Here is a 16,999-nt window from a genome sequence, read left to right on the forward strand (position 1 = left end):
CTAAAAGCCATTTTCAACAACGGGGAGGTCACAGGTGGAGGTGGTGGGGAGGAGACGGGAGGAATTGCAGAATGAGTAAGCAGAGAATGTGAGTGCCCTTGGACCTTCAGCCCCGGCCCAAGATTGACAAGGACGGCCTACCTTGCCAGGGGATGAAATTCTTAATTATTTGGAACTTGGGGGTAACGCCAGTTGGATGGAATATTTTGAGGTACAACCTTCCGCTCCTAACGAGTTCTGCGGAGGCTTCTCCTCCCTCCCCCCCCTTCTGCCCTCCGTCCCCGCCCGTTTTGGCTCTGCAAGTTGAAACTACAAACCAGGTTTACAAAGAGGAAGTTGCCTTAGGGAGGTAGACCCGCAGCAAGTACAGCTGCGAGGGCGCCGGCGGTAGTGGGGGTGGGGCGGAGGCCACCACCTCCCTTGGAATTGCTAGGCTTTGGTCTCGCAAACACAGAGTGCCTTTCTGCACAGCTGCTGAAATAGGCCAGGCCTGCAGGCTATACGGATATGTTTAGTATCTAGGGGACACTTGTTTTTGTAAACTCCTTTTCCCCTTTCAAAATCTGGCAAACGTTAGTCAACTTGAACTCAGGCACGAACCCACAAGTGTGCGTGTGTGCTTTCAGATCAGGCCCCGCCCCCGCCCTCAGACGCAGGCTGACACACAGAGACCTGGCCAGATCTTGCTCTTGGCCTTGATTGAAGCGGCTTCCCTGGAATCGCTAGCCCCAGGGCCCGCTCTGCCTCCTCCCCTAAAGGGGACCGCCCGGCTGCGCCGCGCCAGAGCAGAACACTGGGAAGAAAGTTTGGAGCGCGGGCGGGGGGAGTCGGGCCGCCGGAGGAAGGGAACGAGCGGACGGGGATCTCCGCTGCAAGTTTGCGCGGCCGTCCCCGCGTCCCGAGGGCGCCTGCCCCGCCCGGCACTGCAGCCGCCGGACATCAGCGCTCCGGGCGGAATGGGGCTTCGGGTTGGGGTCCGCGGCTGCCGCTAAAGGCTCGGCCAGAAGCCTGGAGCGAACTTCTCCTGAGCGCTGTCGCCGTGGGCCTTCATTGTCTGCAGGAACTCTGCGGAGGGGGAGGACTGGATCGCTCTTCCACTGGGATTCGTCAAGAGTTCCGGCGGCAGCTGCGGCGGTTGCAGTATCTCCCTTTGTCCTCCTAGGACCTCCCTCCCTTCCTCTCTCCCTCCCTCAGTCAGTTAGTGGGTCCTGCTGCCCCGGGCGCCAGCGCCCTCGCTGCTCGCTGGCCCCCACCCCAGGGTGCGTCCCTGGTAACTCCTGCCACCTTAGCGTCCCCACCGAGTCGAGTCGAGGGGGCTGCGAGCAAGAGGCAGTCGCAGGCCCCTGGCCGCAGGATGGTGGCGGGGCTGTCCCTGGCCCGCAGTCCCGGGAGCTGGCTGGTCCCTGGGCTGTGGCTGCTGGTGCTCAGCTGTCCTGGGGGGCTGGTGAGCGCCCAGGAGCAGCCCTCCTGCAGAGGAGCCTTTGATCTCTACTTCGTGCTGGACAAGTGAGTGCCGGAGGGAGGTCCAGGGTCTTCTGTTGGTGGCACTGGATGAGCTGTGGCTGAGGAGACAGAGATGTGTGTGCTCTCTGGGGAGGGGTGTTGGAAACCCGAGGACGGGTACTTTGTGCCCTGTCCAAAGGGCAAGGGCTTTCTTATCTGTGCCGGCTGTGTGTGTGTGTGCGTGTGCGTGTGCGTGTGTGTGTGTGTGTGTGTGTACGTGTGTGTTGTGGGCGGGGGGGGAGGTGATCGTAGGAGCCCGGAGCTGCTGGGCTCTCTGGGGAAGTGGGGTAGTCACTGTTTGCCAGTCTTGGGGCCTCTTGGGAAATGGGAGCGTGTCTCTTTGGGGTAGCCGTCTGCATCTCTGTAACCCAGACGGGCTTGTTCCTCGCCCCCCCCCCCCCCGCCCCGCCGCCTTGTCCTTACCCCCTCACTGGCTAGTTTGCCTGGTCTTATCCTGATCACTGCGCTTTCATTGTGGCCAGGAAAACCTAGGGTCCACACACTCAGGGTGTTTTTCATTTCCTGTGAGGGGAGGTTGTGTTTATTTTGAAGAGTTGAGATCTACTCCAAACAATTGGGCAGGTGGTCCTAGAAGATGGCTTGATTTCCTTGATTCTTCTAGCGCCTAAGTTTTAGCTACTGATACACTTAAATTTTGCTTGAAGAGGAGGTCAGGTTACCCTATGTAAATATTTTTTGTTTTTGTTTTTTCTGATCAGTTCGTTTTCATTTTACAGGTCTGGGAGTGTGGCAAACAATTGGATTGAAATTTACAATTTTGTCCAGCAACTTACAGAGAGATTTGTGAGGTATTTCTCCCACTTTACTTTTCTAGGCAGGGAGGTTTGAGGTGGAAGGAAGTAGACTGAAGTGTAAGGTATCCCTTTTTTGAAAACTTTTTAGGGAGAGTCTTTACTGAGATGTTGATTTTTCAGTGCCTCAAGATCATTATTACATACATGTAGTTATTAGGACAGCCCTTCAGTTGTTCAGGGCTTGTATCATCTGGATCCCAGAAATTTGGCTCAGGCCCTGGGGAAGCATCTTCAAATACTATTCCAAATGTCTTTTCCTTTCTGAATTTTCATCTGTTTTGAATTTAAGTTATGCTTTCTCATAATTTATCACATTAAACAAATTTTATGCTAATAGTATCCATAATATATTTTTCTTTCCACACAGTTCTTAGCATTGTAGAGGTCCTCATTAAGAAAAAAAAAAAGTGTTGGTAAACTTCAAATGAACATGTGTTAATAACCCACTACCAGAAAAGGCACTTGTGTGTGTTTAAAGAAACGAGTTGTGTTTACCCAATGTGTGGGTGTGTGGCTGGTTTAAAATTTAACTGTTCTATATATGCAATAAGCCTTACTAGGAAAGACTGGTTTTCTCTCCTATAAAAAGCATAACTGCTATGAAATCCAGCTTACTCTCTTATTTAGAGGTAACTAGAAATTAGTGGCATCTCTGTTTAAAAATAACCCCAGGACACCAGGCTTTTGAGCCTTCTTTTTCCTTCTTTTTTTAAAGGAAAAAATGCAACGAGCAAATGCAAGTTTATCAAGATAATGCAAAGGACACAAAAAGGAGTGTATCATTAAATATTGCTTCTTTCAGTCTTGTTAGCCCAAATGTTTTCTGTAAAACAGGCTTGGATGATCAAAACATTTTGAAAGTCATGTTGCAAGTAACTTCAAACAATCTGTAGAGGCCTAGGCAATCCTTGCTTTCGGTTATTGGCAGCAGTAAACTTATCCCTATAAAAATGTATGCTTGTCCATGTTCAATCATCAGTCTCCTGCTTAAGAAGCCAAGTATAACACTCTCATTTCTGGACAGGGTCTGAAGTAAAACTGTCTAGGAAAGAAAAATAAGCCCTATATCTTTAAATGTTAAAGGCAGTAGAGACAGTTGTTTATAAATTTTCTGATTTAATCCGAGAGTGCAGAACGTATCACACAGATTTTGATCGAAAGCAACGGATCCTTTCAATACAACGTTTTTAAGAAATGGGGCCTTTATTTATTTGGTCTGGTTTGCACGTTGGAATTCTGTAATACACAGTTCTCTGGCTCAAATTTAGTTGCTTAGTTACTGACTCATAAAACATTGTAGGAAGTGAATAAAGGGTGACTGCTGCAGAGAATGACTTCAAGTATGGATAAGTCTTTGAGATCATTCTGATCTTCAGTTTACAGATCTTTGTTTCCTATGGGCAGTTTCAGGTCTTAGTAATAGTTGCATAGAGTATCATGGAGTCAAGAACCATTACGTGAGATAAATGCCTAAGCTTAAAGGATGTAGCTAACTGGGGCAGGTGTTGCCATATAGAAATATGATGTTTGAGACTTGGGCAATTGAAAATGTCTAATCAAACTAATTGCTTGGTCTCTTTCACATTGTCCATGGCACTCTATAAGTATTCTAACTTCCAGATAGCTTTTGTTTGAACTCCTATCGTAATTGTGGTGATTAAATCAAACCAGCTGCTCCGTAGCCCTAAATATTGTTAATGACAATCACTCAGAAGGGTCTGGCTTCCTTTAAGGAGATGAGGTAGAACCAAGGGAAGAAGTGTTTTCTACAAAAGGATTTTACATTGGCCTAGAATTTATCTTTCTAGTTAGTCTCTTCCTTAAATGGCCCTATGGGTCATGGAGGATTGCTTGAGTGCTGAGAAGCACTGATTGAATCCAAAATGGCTTATGCAGTAATGTTAAGCAGAGTTAGTGTATCTATTTAGGGAGTTCTATTTAAAAGAAGCCTGGATCATCAGAGTCCGATTTTAACTGAGACTCCATAACTATATATCTGTATTGTATCAATATTTCTTTTAAAAATGTTTTAACTGCCTCTTTTCTTATTTTGCAGCCCTCAAATGAGATTATCTTTCATTGTATTTTCTTCTCAAGCAACCATTATTTTGCCATTAACTGGAGACAGGTTAGTGCATTATCATTTCACTGTAGGCTCTTAGTAGAGACTAATCTGGAAGGAATGATTGATATTTCCAAGTGGTGATTCGGGCGTCTCAGTGGACTCAAACAAATGCACAGACAATTCAGCTCTCTTCACTAATAGAAAGGAAAGGAGGTATGCATAATATAAAAGACCAGATAATCTGAAAATCAATATCATTCGTATTGTCCATGGAATGTACAATGAAACCCAGATCTCTGTCTTAGTGGTGTATTTGCTGCTTTCTACCTCTCTTTTGCTATAAGTAGTTCTACATCTTTCTTGTTTAAATGTAATATATTAATCGACTAGGAATTTGCAGAACATTAGGGAGGAGAGAGATACAGATCTCTTTGTATAATTACTAGATTCAGGAGATATCACAGATCTTCAGTCTTATGCTGAGGTCCACCGATGCTGAATATATTTATCCTTGTAAAGGAACTTGCTAGTTTTATTTATAATGTATATACATATAATATTATATATAAATTTATAAATATATACAAATAAAATATATATTATATGTTTAAATATATAAAGATATATAAATACAAATACAAAGATTATACATGTAAATGAAAAAAATATATAATCTTGTGAAAGCTGTGTTTTGCTTAATATGCAGATTTCTGAAAAGTTATACTTGAATACAGCTTTTTTTATAAATTATTTTTTTCTTTAAAAATGTCAAGAGAACATAATTCTTATTTGTTTGTTTCTATTTTTTATTTAAATTTTAGTTAAGGAACCATAATATTTAAAAGGACTCAGGGAAAGAAATTATTTATACTTCACAGAATTAATTTGGAAATTATGTTTATATATATGTACATATACATATGTGTGTATATATATATATATATATATATATATAAACTTCTTTTTTCTTTTTTTTTTTTAAATTTATTTATTTTGAGAGAGAGAGAGCACGAACATGGGAGGGGGAGAGAGGGAGAGAGAGAATCCCAAGCAGGTTCCATACTGCCAATGAAGAGCCTGACATGGGGCTTGAACCCATGAACCTGAGATCATGACCTGAGCCAAAACCAAGAGTTAGATACTCAACCGACTGAGCCACTTAGGCACCCCTAAGTACATACATATATATGTACATATAGCCCCTAAGTACATACATATATATGTACATACAGCCCCTAAGTACATACATATATATGTACATACATGTATATACATGAATGAACTTATAATTTATTTGTGCTTTAAGTTTTACTTTTTCTGGAGAGGAAATAAGCTCTGTAGGTGAGGAGTCCAGCTTATACCTTCAGTCGTCTCATCAATGCTTTCCTTCCATACTTTCTTGTATGCATCTGTGTGCCATCAAGAGCCAGAGCAATAGTAGTCCCTTATAACCCAGCTACAATAGCTTTCTATACCTGGTGACTTAATACTCTTTGCCTCCATGAGAAGGAATTTTGTTCATTGCCCAGCTTAATTTTCAAAGAAACAGCTTTGGATCCAGATAGTTCTAATGGAATGTATTCATTAAGAGAAAGAAAGAACAGTGTTAACACTTATGGGGTGCGTATGCAGGGAAAAGCACTTAGCATAATGCCAGACACATAGTAGACTCTCAGTAATTGTCACCTGCATATGTTGTGCCAGGTTCTCTGTTAGGCACTTTACATATGGATCTTCCAGCACTTGGAAGATGAAGTGTAGTCATTGGTCAACAAAATTGGTATTACTTAGACATGCGTGGAAATGGTTTAAATCGTTAATCTAAATTAGAGATTTTTCCTTTATCACTGGTTGAATCTAATTGAGGAAAGGAATGGGATAAAGAGGCTTCTATTTCAAGAGGCAGCATAAACATAAGCATTTTGCAATTAAGAGTCACTGAACCAATGTACTAGCCAAATGGTCATGGGCAAGATACTTAATCTCTTGATGCCTCAGTTTTGTCCATTTATTTGCGTAATGATGACGATGATTGTGATAACAATATCTGCCTCATAAGATTGTTGTGAGAACTAAATTCAGTGAATGTGGAGAATGCAGGACAGAGTCTGGTACGTTTGTATTCAGGAGATGAAAGCTTTGTTGTTGTGATTATTTATTACTATTATTATTATTATTATTCTAGGGAATATGTAGTATTTTAGTGGTTAGCGAAGAATTATGCTTATTTAAAGGGACAATTGTCCTGCTTGAAAGGATTTATAATATTCTAGGAGAAATTTCAGTAATGCTACTTGTAACTTATATACAGTTTGCTCCTTTCTCTCTTAAATAGGGATACATTCAGTTTTAATGAATTGCACTATTTGCGACATGCTGAACTAGTATGGGATGGCAGAAAGTGCACTAAGAGGGCCTAGGTTACAATTACAGCTGTCCCACGTACTGATTTAGAGACTTGGGGCAAGTCATCTACTCAATGTGTCAGTTTTTATGTCCATGAGCTTCGGATATAGTTGGCCATATTTTTTTTCTCTTTTTGTAATTTTTATTATTGATTATCTGCTATTTTCTTAAGAGAGTTATGAAGGTAAAAATAAGACATTGCATAAAAAAGTACTTTGTATATCACAGGACAAAGGATATTATTTCTTAGTTGTTCTTTCACTAATTTTATTTTATTAAATCAGTAACTTCTCAAATTTCTGTGGTTCTGTGTATTTGGATATAGGGTCACTTGTCATCTATTACACATTCTCTGGTGTGTGGAAATCTTTCACATATTTAGATGCAAAATCACTGAACAAATGTTTCCGCTACTATTGTGGATCTTTGTTTCAAAGCCTAGAAATTGGAATTCTACATGTAAACACTCTTGATGTCACATATCACACTCACAAAGAGAGCCGGGTAAATGGGAAACATGGCAGATTTCACAATTTTGGTTCTGTTGCTCATAAATCTACAGTACAGTGATTATTATGAGAAGTACTGCTTTCATGTTTTTCAGAGTATTGCTAAATATTTTCAGTAGAGATGAATCAAGATTGGAAGGCAGTAAGTCCTTACGATAGTGCAGCGTCTTCTTATGGGGTTTCAGCATGGGGTTTCATTCATGCAAATACATGAATAGAATAATAAACTTGGCAAGAAGGGATCAGTTATACATTTTGCATACTCATAATATAAAAACTTTACTCTTTTAAGTGTTTCAGTGAAATACTTTCTTCTTTTCTCTCACCCCCATGATTTTTGTCCTCTGTGTATCTGTTAGCCCATCCTTCCACCTACCTACTTACCTGCTTGCCTACCTTAGATATGATGTACTGAGCATTATGGGCTCTGGGACCAACACAGAGATGAATAATCTAGTGTGTGTGAGAGGAAGGAGTGTGCACATACACATAAATAGCTCAGGGCTGTATCATAGGATCAAATAGGAGAAAAGTGCCATGTTGATTCAATATGGACAAATCCAGCCTCCCAATAATAGAGATTTGAATCAGGACTAATTTTAAAAGATATTTTTTTGCTATTAGGCTGCATAATTGGGGATGGTGAACCATGCTCACTTCAGTTCAATGTGATCTTAATGATGTAAAAGTGATTTAGTTGAAAACATTTAGTGAACAGTTATTATGTGCTAGGCAGTGTGCAAAATGCTTTCCATTCATTACCTCATTTCATCCTCATATTAATACATGTAATACATACTATTATTATCTTAACTTTACAAATGAGGAAATATCAGCTAAGAAACGTAATGTAGCTTATCCAAGGACATACACTTAATACGTGGGGAGCAGTATATTAGCCAAAATGCTCTTTTAAAGTATAAAGTAGAGCATGTCACTCTCATGCTTAAGGCAGTTCTAATGGCCTAGAAGAGAAGGCACATGTCTCCTGGTGGCCTAAAAGCCCTACCTGATGGCTTTACCCAGTCCTCCTCTACAACATTGTGTGCCGCAGTTTAGCCCACAGATCTTTCCATTCCCTGAGGTGACTGAGCTTGTTTCCAGATTACAAATTTTGCTCTCCCTCTGCCCCAGAACTTCTCCTGGCCAGCTCATTCTTACCATTTAGGCACCATCCCATGTGTCCCCTTCTCTAAGACCCCTAGCCTACAAGATCAAGTCTAAAGGAACCCTGGCCCTCCTCCCCAGAAATCTGTCACAATACTCTATTTGGTTATCAGTTTTTGAAATTGTTCTATTAATTAATTAATTCTTATCTCCATCACCCTACCATAAATTGTGAGAGAGCAGAGGGGTCTTCTTTGTCTTGTTTGTTCATATATTCAACACCAGAACAGAGCCTGGCACACAGTAGATGCTCAACAAATACTTGTTGAATGAATGGTTGAATTGGTCTGACACTAGAACCTGAATTATTAAGTACTGTCATATATTTTCTTTCTTTGAGAAATGAGAAATGATGACTTAGATTTTCTTTCCTATTCTTATAGATCAGTTATAAACATTTCCAACTCTCTTTTTTTGAATATATTTTTAAAAAATTTAATGTTTATTTCTGAGAGAGAGAGAGCGTTCATGAGTGGGGGGAGGAGCAGAGAGAGAGGCAGACACACACTCCAAAGCAGGCTCCAGATTCTGAGCTGTCAGCACAAAGCCTGAAGTGGGACTAGAACTCAGCAGTGGTGAGATCATGACTTGAGCCGAAGTTGGACGCTTAACCGACTGAACCACCCAGGTGCCCCTCCGATTGTCTTTTTAATATATTTGTTCCCCATATTAAAAATAAATCATATAATTGTTTGACCTGAGAAGTTTCCATAGGCAAACTTACAGAAAATTAAATAGAAGTCATTTGATTAAGTTTAGATAATATATACATTTCTGTTATTTAAAAAAATTTCTTCTAATTCCTTAAAATCTGAGTTAAAAATTTACTTGTAATAAAATAGCCCTTCATAAGAATTGGGAACTTATAAATTGATTCATTTATTTTGCACAGAAATTTGGCAGTATCTGTAGAAGGTTAGAAGGTTCCTATCAGCCATTCTACTTTTTAGGACCATGTTCTACTGAAATACTAGCACCAGTGTGCAAAGATAGGTATGTGCAAAATTGGACACTGCAGTGTCGTTCATAATAGTGAAAAACATTCAATCTAGATGCTTATCAATTGATACTGTAATTAAAACATATATATATAGAATGGGATACTATGTAGTCATTAAATGAATTGGAAAATTCATATATATTAACATGAAAATATATTTAAGATACATTAATTGGGAAAAGCAGGAACAGTCTGCTAAGTATGATATTATTTTTCTAAAATAAAAACAAAAAATCTTTAACTGTTTTTATGGTGTGTGTGTGTGTGTGTGATCATAAATGCATGGAAAAAAGTCTGCAAAATGTGCAACAAACTGCTAAGGACAATACTGTCTTCGCAGTGAGATTCAGGGTGGGGAGAATCTTAATTTTTTAATTTCCATACACTTTGGTTATTCAATTTTATTTCAACATTAATTTATTATTTGTAAAAATTTAAATAAATGCTCAAATTTTAAAAAAAGGGGGGGTTAGAGAGAAAGCATTTGGGAATAACATATCCAATTGCTACCTTGGAGGGTCCTGAAAGCTCCTTGTTAAAATGAAAACACCAGGAGTGGACCTTGAGTCAAGTAGACATGGAAACTATATACTAGTTGTGTACCTTGGGCAAGTAATTTCATCTTTTGTCGGCCAATTCTTGTCTGTTAAAAGGAGCTAATCATTTCTCCCGTAGAGCAAGATGGGGATGATTAAAGACATATGATGCATGAGAAGGCCTAACTGATGTTGGGTGGAAAGGGGTCTCAGGCTGAGATGGGATTTGGAGGTTATCAGTGTATACTACCATCATTATTTTCATCCTAATGTGCAAGGATTCTAACAGTAGTATGGAGACGTCAAATGAATTTGCTCGAAGTGACACGGCCAGGTAGTGAGAGCTGGGATTCACGTCTAGGTCTGACTCCTGAGTGTAAGCACTTAACCACTGCATTGCCTCAGAATTTCTATGTTCCCTCTTCCCCACATCTCACAATTAGTCAGAATGTGTCATAATTCAAAGACGCATTCATCCTCCAAATTTACTCTGTTCCCTTACAAACTTTTTTGCAGTTTATCCATCATGCATTAGGTGAGAAGTGACTATAATTTTTTGGTTGTTGCTAATTATATTAGGAAAGTAATTACTTCTGCTTACAAAAGTAACTTTTGGCCAGACATTGTACTAATCCTGAGAGGTCTGGGCAAGATAGCAGCTCAGATTCTAGTCATGGATGTGCTAATAGTTACTTTCAGTGCAGTCCTACCTCTGCTTTATATTCTAGAAAATTAAATACATTGTTACTCAGATCTGGGAGACAAACCCGCATACTGAAGTGGTTAAATGTAGAGGTCAATTTCTCATGCCTCAGTAAAGCATAGTGAAATGGCATAAAAATATACACAAACTGCAGCGAGTATGGACTTCAGGTGTGAACCATGTAGCATACATTAGTAAGTGTAGACTAAATTGGAGGGAATGTTTTTCACAAAAAACAGATTGTGCAGAGCATCTTGTAAGCAGATAGTTTTGAGTCCAGGACTGTTACCTTGGATTCTTTGGTTTGGACTTTGGGCCATGGAGACATTGGCATATGTTGGTCTTAGAGTGACATGCTAAATAAACTATGAGCAAGTTTTTATATAAAGTACAATAAAGTTAGCTAAACCTGTTAGTTCCTAAGATATTAGAATGCATTAGCAATGTTTGTGCTTAGAAGATAATTCCTTCCCTGCTTTGTAACCTTTAAACATTTTTTAAGTTGAGGAGCTAGTAGAGAGCAATTACTTTTTTGCAGTTTATCCTTCATGCAGTAGGTAGTATAGTAGTATATAATAACATGATTAAATAAAGTGGGTATATTTCAGTGAATGAACAGATTTTCCTTCATTATTTTTTTCTAATTTTATCAGCTTGGTTAATATCGTGTTTTGTTATTATTATTTTTTTAATGTTTATTTTTTGAGAGACAGAGACAGACCAAGCATGAGCAGGGGAGGGGCAGAGAGAATGGGAGACACAGAATTCGAAGCAGGCTCCAGGCCCTGAGCTGTCAGCACAGAGCCTGATGCGGGGCTCGAACTCATGAACCGTGAGATCATGACCTGAGCTGAAGTCAGAGGCTTAACTGACTGAGCCACCCAGGCGCCCCAGTATCATGTTTTATTAATGGAAGGAGGCAGTAAAAGTAGTAGATGGAGTTTATTGAGCACTTACTATGTGTCAGAGATTTTGCTAAGTGCCTTATATGCAATAGCTCGGGTAGAGTACTAAGGACTAAAGTGCTAAGTGGATTGTAAATTATTGGTAATTTGTAGAGATGTAAAATAACACGTTGAGAACAGTGTTTCATATTCTACTCAATCTGCTAAATTTTACCTTCTAGAAAACATTTAATTGGGGCACCTGGGTGACTCAGTACCTTGAATGTTCATCTCTTGATTTTGGCTAAGGTCATGATCCTGGGGTCATGGGATAGAGCCCCACGTTGGGCTCTGTACAGAGCGTGGAGTCTGCTTGGGATTCTCTCTCTCTCCCTCTCTCTCTGCTTGAAAGCATGCTCTCTCTCTCTCTCAAAATAAATAAACATTAAAAAAACTGTATAATTCTATGTAATTGGCTGATCATCACAAAGTTACTGCATCGCTACATTTTGTTCGCAGTTACTATTTATTTCAAGAATTAATGTTCCTGGCTAATAATCTCTTGAAGACAAACAGAATTGACGTATGATACAAATATTTATAACATTTATGCACATGCACTTATCTAAATTGGCATTTGGTAGCATAAGTATATGAAGCTTTGTAGCTTTTGTGGCGGATTGTTCTGTGGCTTCCATTTAAGTAAAGAACACATACAAACATATATATATATATATATATATATATATATATATATATATACACACACACACATATTTAAATACATAATTAAATTACATATATTGAAGTTTATAAATTCATTTAAATATAAAGTTTAAAAATCTGGTGTGGGCCTATGGCTGACTTAAACCAATAGAGTTCAGCCCATGAAAACATGGAACTAAGCCTTAATAAGGCATGGGAGTTTCCTTTCTTGTACTCCTAGTAGCCAGCTGTCATATAAAAACTTTGATTACCCCAAGACCACCATCGTAAGAGGAAATCCAACCTAGCCATGTGGAGAAGAGAATGATCAACAGTCCTAGCTGAGCTACGCAATAGCCAGCACCAGTTCTGACTTGCCAACCATGTGAGTGAAGCATTTCAACTCTTCTAGCCATTCCTACTTCCTAGCTGACAATGTGTGAAACTTAGGAACTGCCCATTCAATGCACAGGATTATGAGGAATAAGAAATTATGTTTTATACACCACTAATTTTAGTGTAGTTGATTATGGCCAAAATGGAAATGTGACTGAGGTAGGTGCCAAATGACCTTGAAGAGATTGATAGTGAAAACTGGAAGGGCAGTGAGCAAAATTGTTAAATTGGAGGTTGAGCAGAAAGGACCATTGTCCTTTGGTGGTAATGTGCAAAATAGAAAATGTACATAATTTGATACATGGGGATCTCCTAAAATTTTTAATTTTTTTTTTTAGTGTTATTTTTCAGAGAGATGGAGACAGAGTATGAGTGGGGGGAGGGGCAGAGAGAGAGGGAGACACAGAATCTGAAGCAGGCTCCAGGCTCTGAGCTGTCAGCACAGAAACCATGAGATCATGCCCTGAACTGAAGTCAGACGCTTAACCAACTGAGCCACCCAGGCACCCCAATCATAAAATTTTTAAAGGGCTTTTTTTCAACTTGGATTAAAAGAGATAGAGATTTCAAAATGAGAGACTTCTGGGCTTCAATTTTATATGGGCAGGAAGGAATCACACGTGGTCTACTTGCGAAAAAAGAATGACTCAGAAAGTAAGACCAAAGCCCAGAAGATGGAGCTGAAAGCCACAAAGATACAGTTCCCCTTAGAGTTGAGCCCTAATCAAAGAATTGGGAATATCCACACAGATGAAATATGACACTTCTGGTACCAATTTCTCTTTTGATTCATGACAAAACACCCCAAAACTTAGGGGCTTAAATAAGAACAATTTTATTACCATTAACGATTCTGTGGTTTGAGGGCTTGGCTGGGAGGTTTCTCTGCCCCATGTGGTATTACCTGGTGCTGTAGTCACAGAGGCTGGTTTGTTTGTGTTTGAGGCTGGTTGTTGATTCTGGAGCTCAGCTAGAGCTGTTTAGTGGAATAACTTGATTCTCCTCCATGGGACCTCTGAATGTGGCATAGTTTCTAACAGCATGATAACTGGGTTCCAAGAGAGAGCATTCCAAGAGCAAACATTACAAGATGAAGGAAACAAAATCCCTGGTTTTCTTAAAGGTTGGACTTAGATGTCCAACAACATCACTTCTACCTTATTCTATTGCCAAACGGTAGCAGGAGTAGACCAGATTCAAGGGGAGAGGAGATAAATGTCATCTCTTGATGGAAGAATGGGCATACATGAGTGGGAAGGAATTGACAGAGGTCATATTTGGAGATTATCTACTAGGGATTTTATAAAAAGTAATAATGAAATTCCAAGATGAATCTCTTCTGAAATAAATATGTTAAGTTAGAGAAAAAAATATAAAACTTGTATATAACCAAAATAACAAATGAGATAGGTGATTTTGGTGCTAGTCTTCAGATTCTAGTATGACCCATAATCCATCTCAGTCATTTTAAATGCCAAGTGTCCTTTACTTTTATTATTTATTATTACCCTTTTCCTCTCATTCCTTTTGTTGTTTTCTTTATATTAAAATATTTATTAACAACATTAATACATTCCCTTTTGTTATTTTAATATTACCATTATGTCCTTCTTGAATTATGTTAGAATAGATTGGAACATTCTGCTTTATCTCCATGATTTTGTATGGTATTATTAAATTTAAACTCTCAAGGACTTAATAATTAACAATATGCAGAAATACTTTCTAATACAACATGAGGATGGAAGTTTTATTAATTAGAAATGACTGAAAATTTAAAAAAATATCTTAAAAGTTTGTGCTGTAAAAGAAGAACATTTTGAGATTGTTGGTATTTGACTGTTTACTCAAGAGCCATAGTGAACCTTATGCATATGATTTGTAGTTCGTGTGATTTAATGTACAGTTTTAAAATGGTGTGTTTTATCAGGGACGATTAAAGGGATAGTTCTCAAATGAGGCTTATAAACCATGACTAACAAAGCTGATTAATTCAAGCTTATGTTCTCTTTTATGGATAAAGAGATAGTACAGTGAATAGACATAAAGTTGGTATTGATAATTGAATACTTATGTGTCATGCAGTATACTAAGTGTTTTACATATAATAGTATCTTTAATTTTTATAACAACTCTACTATGTAAGTACTACCATCACCCCCATTTTTCAGGTGGGAGAAATGGAAGACTAGAGAGGTTACATAACTTACCCAATGTTGCAAGACTAAGAGGCATTGGGGCTAGGAACTGAGGCCAAGGCCCCATTGCTTGACCTGTATGCTACATTCATTATTTGATGCAGAGTGGCATAATGAAAGAATTGAGGGTTGGCTTGTGGATGACCCCACTCCATCCCTGACACATTATGTGATAAGAGAATAATAACTAATGTCTACATAGCACTCACTTTGTACCAAACACATATACATATGCATTATATGATAGGTTTTCCAGAAGAGTAACATAGCAATGAAAATGAGAAACTATAATGAAGAGGATTTGTTTTGGGTGCTAGTCACTTGCTTTCTCCTGTCTCTCTCCTAATACCCTCTCTGACCAGTCACTTACTTCCTTTCGAATGCTCAAAGGTGCCAAATAACATTATGTTGTAAATATCATAGTGGACACCCAATAAATACGTATAAAATGAACGAATGAAAACCTAACTGGAGCAGGCATTATTATTTACATTTTATGGATATGGAAACTGAGCTCCAGGAGATTAAATAACTGCTGGTATTATATAGCTCGTTAGTTGCAGAACCAGACTTGCAGTTCATTTTTAATTTGCTCTAATCCTTGAGTCTTCCTACCTCATTACATAGCTTCCCATTTAACTTCTTTCCAGGAGTTCACTATAACTCTTTCCTCTCTTTTTTTTCCTTTTCCTCCTTTCTGGTTTCTATATCAAAATGTTCAACTCTCAGTTTGCTGGGTGAGCTCTCCTTAGAATCAAGGAGAAAGTAGACTGGGTGAACAAAATCCTACTAACACGGGAAATGACTAATATCAACTTAACGACAATAGTAGCTACAGCTTACTCAGTACTTATGTGCCACTGAATCCTCACAATGGCCCCATGGGGTAGATATTTTCACCTCTATTTTACAGATGAAGAAACAAGATAGGGCTTGGAATTAATCTGTATTATCTCTGGCTGTAAGCTGTACCATCTGAGAAAGTATATTGTACAATTTAAAAGATTATCCTAGGTACCCCCCAGCCCCTTCAGTAGAGGACTGACTGGCAAAATAGTTAAGGAAAAGAGCATTCCAATAACATGCAAAGGTTTTTAAATTAGTTTAGATTAGAAGTTCTTAATTCTGGCTGCACATGAGAATGCTCTGGGGAGTTTCTAAAAAATACCTGAATCTTTTTTTTTAAATTTTTTTTTTCAACGTTTATTTATTTTTGGGACAGAGAGAGACAGAGCATGAACAGGGGAGGGGCAGAGAGAGAGGGAGACACAGAATCGGAAACAGGCTCCAGGCTCTGAGCCATCAGCCCAGAGCCCGACGCGGGGCTCGAACTCCCGGACCGCGAGATCGTGACCTGGCTGAAGTCGGACGCTTAACCGACTGCGCCACCCAGGCGCCCCTAAAAAATACCCAAATCTTTCACAAAACAAGTAAATTAGAATCTCTTCAGTTAGAGCCCTGAAGAGATTTTTTTTTAAGCCCATCATTGATCCCAGGGTACAGCCACGGTGGAGAACTAAGGTGCATCTGTAGAGATGTGTGTGGACTATTTGTGAGCCCTCCTCATATCACCACATAGATTCAGTGTTCACTTGCGGTGGGTGCTTAGCAGGGGGATATAGATTGACTAAAATCTGGAAAGAGCTTTGAAATCTGCAAAGTTCAATTACCATACAGGTATACTGTATGAACCTAATGTCCTTAGTCACAGGTAAAAGTTACTTAAAATAAAAAAAAAAATGTGCCTCAATTGTGTTAGTTGGGCAAGTTAGAATTCTCTGCCAACCATTTTATTATGCCCCTATTTACAATATATATTTATGTTTAGTTATGACATCTTGAACACTTTTCAAAATCCAAAGTGTTCTATGCGTGGGGAAAAGCCATTGATGTAGCACATTATATGGCAGCTGTAGTTGCTGTGTTTCCTTTCCTTCTCATGTCTTTTTGTCCTTTCCCTTCCCTTTTATCTCTTCCTTTCCCTACTCAGCAGAGAAATTTGAAAGATACTAACAGAGTGGAAAGTGTTATTTTATAGATTTAAAAAATGAGTCCGTGTGTTTTTGCCTTTCTTCCCTGTCCCTCTCTCTCTTTCTCTCTCTAATCAGTATA

The 16,999-nt window shown here is 39.1% G+C and overlaps 1 protein-coding gene across 3 annotated transcripts in view; it reads left to right on the forward strand.

The window, feature by feature from the left end:
• The first annotated feature begins 694 nt into the window (after nt 1–694).
• The window catches only part of ANTXR2 (ANTXR cell adhesion molecule 2), a 155,023-nt gene continuing 138,718 nt past the window's right edge, over nt 695–16,999 (forward strand). For 2 of the 3 annotated variants that reach the window (XM_047855989.1, XM_047855991.1), the window contains exons 1-3: nt 1,309–1,506; nt 2,241–2,312; nt 4,375–4,446. In XM_047855989.1, the coding sequence (XP_047711945.1) occupies nt 1,355–1,506; nt 2,241–2,312; nt 4,375–4,446 (296 nt within the window). In that variant the 5' untranslated portion in view covers nt 1,309–1,354. Of the gene's footprint in view, nt 1,507–2,240; nt 2,313–4,374; nt 4,447–16,999 lie in introns of all 3 variants that reach the window. The other variant, XM_047855990.1, reaches the window with a different exon arrangement.

Source organism: Prionailurus viverrinus, chromosome B1, assembly GCF_022837055.1.
Source record: "Prionailurus viverrinus isolate Anna chromosome B1, UM_Priviv_1.0, whole genome shotgun sequence".
NCBI lineage: Eukaryota > Metazoa > Chordata > Mammalia > Carnivora > Felidae > Prionailurus > Prionailurus viverrinus.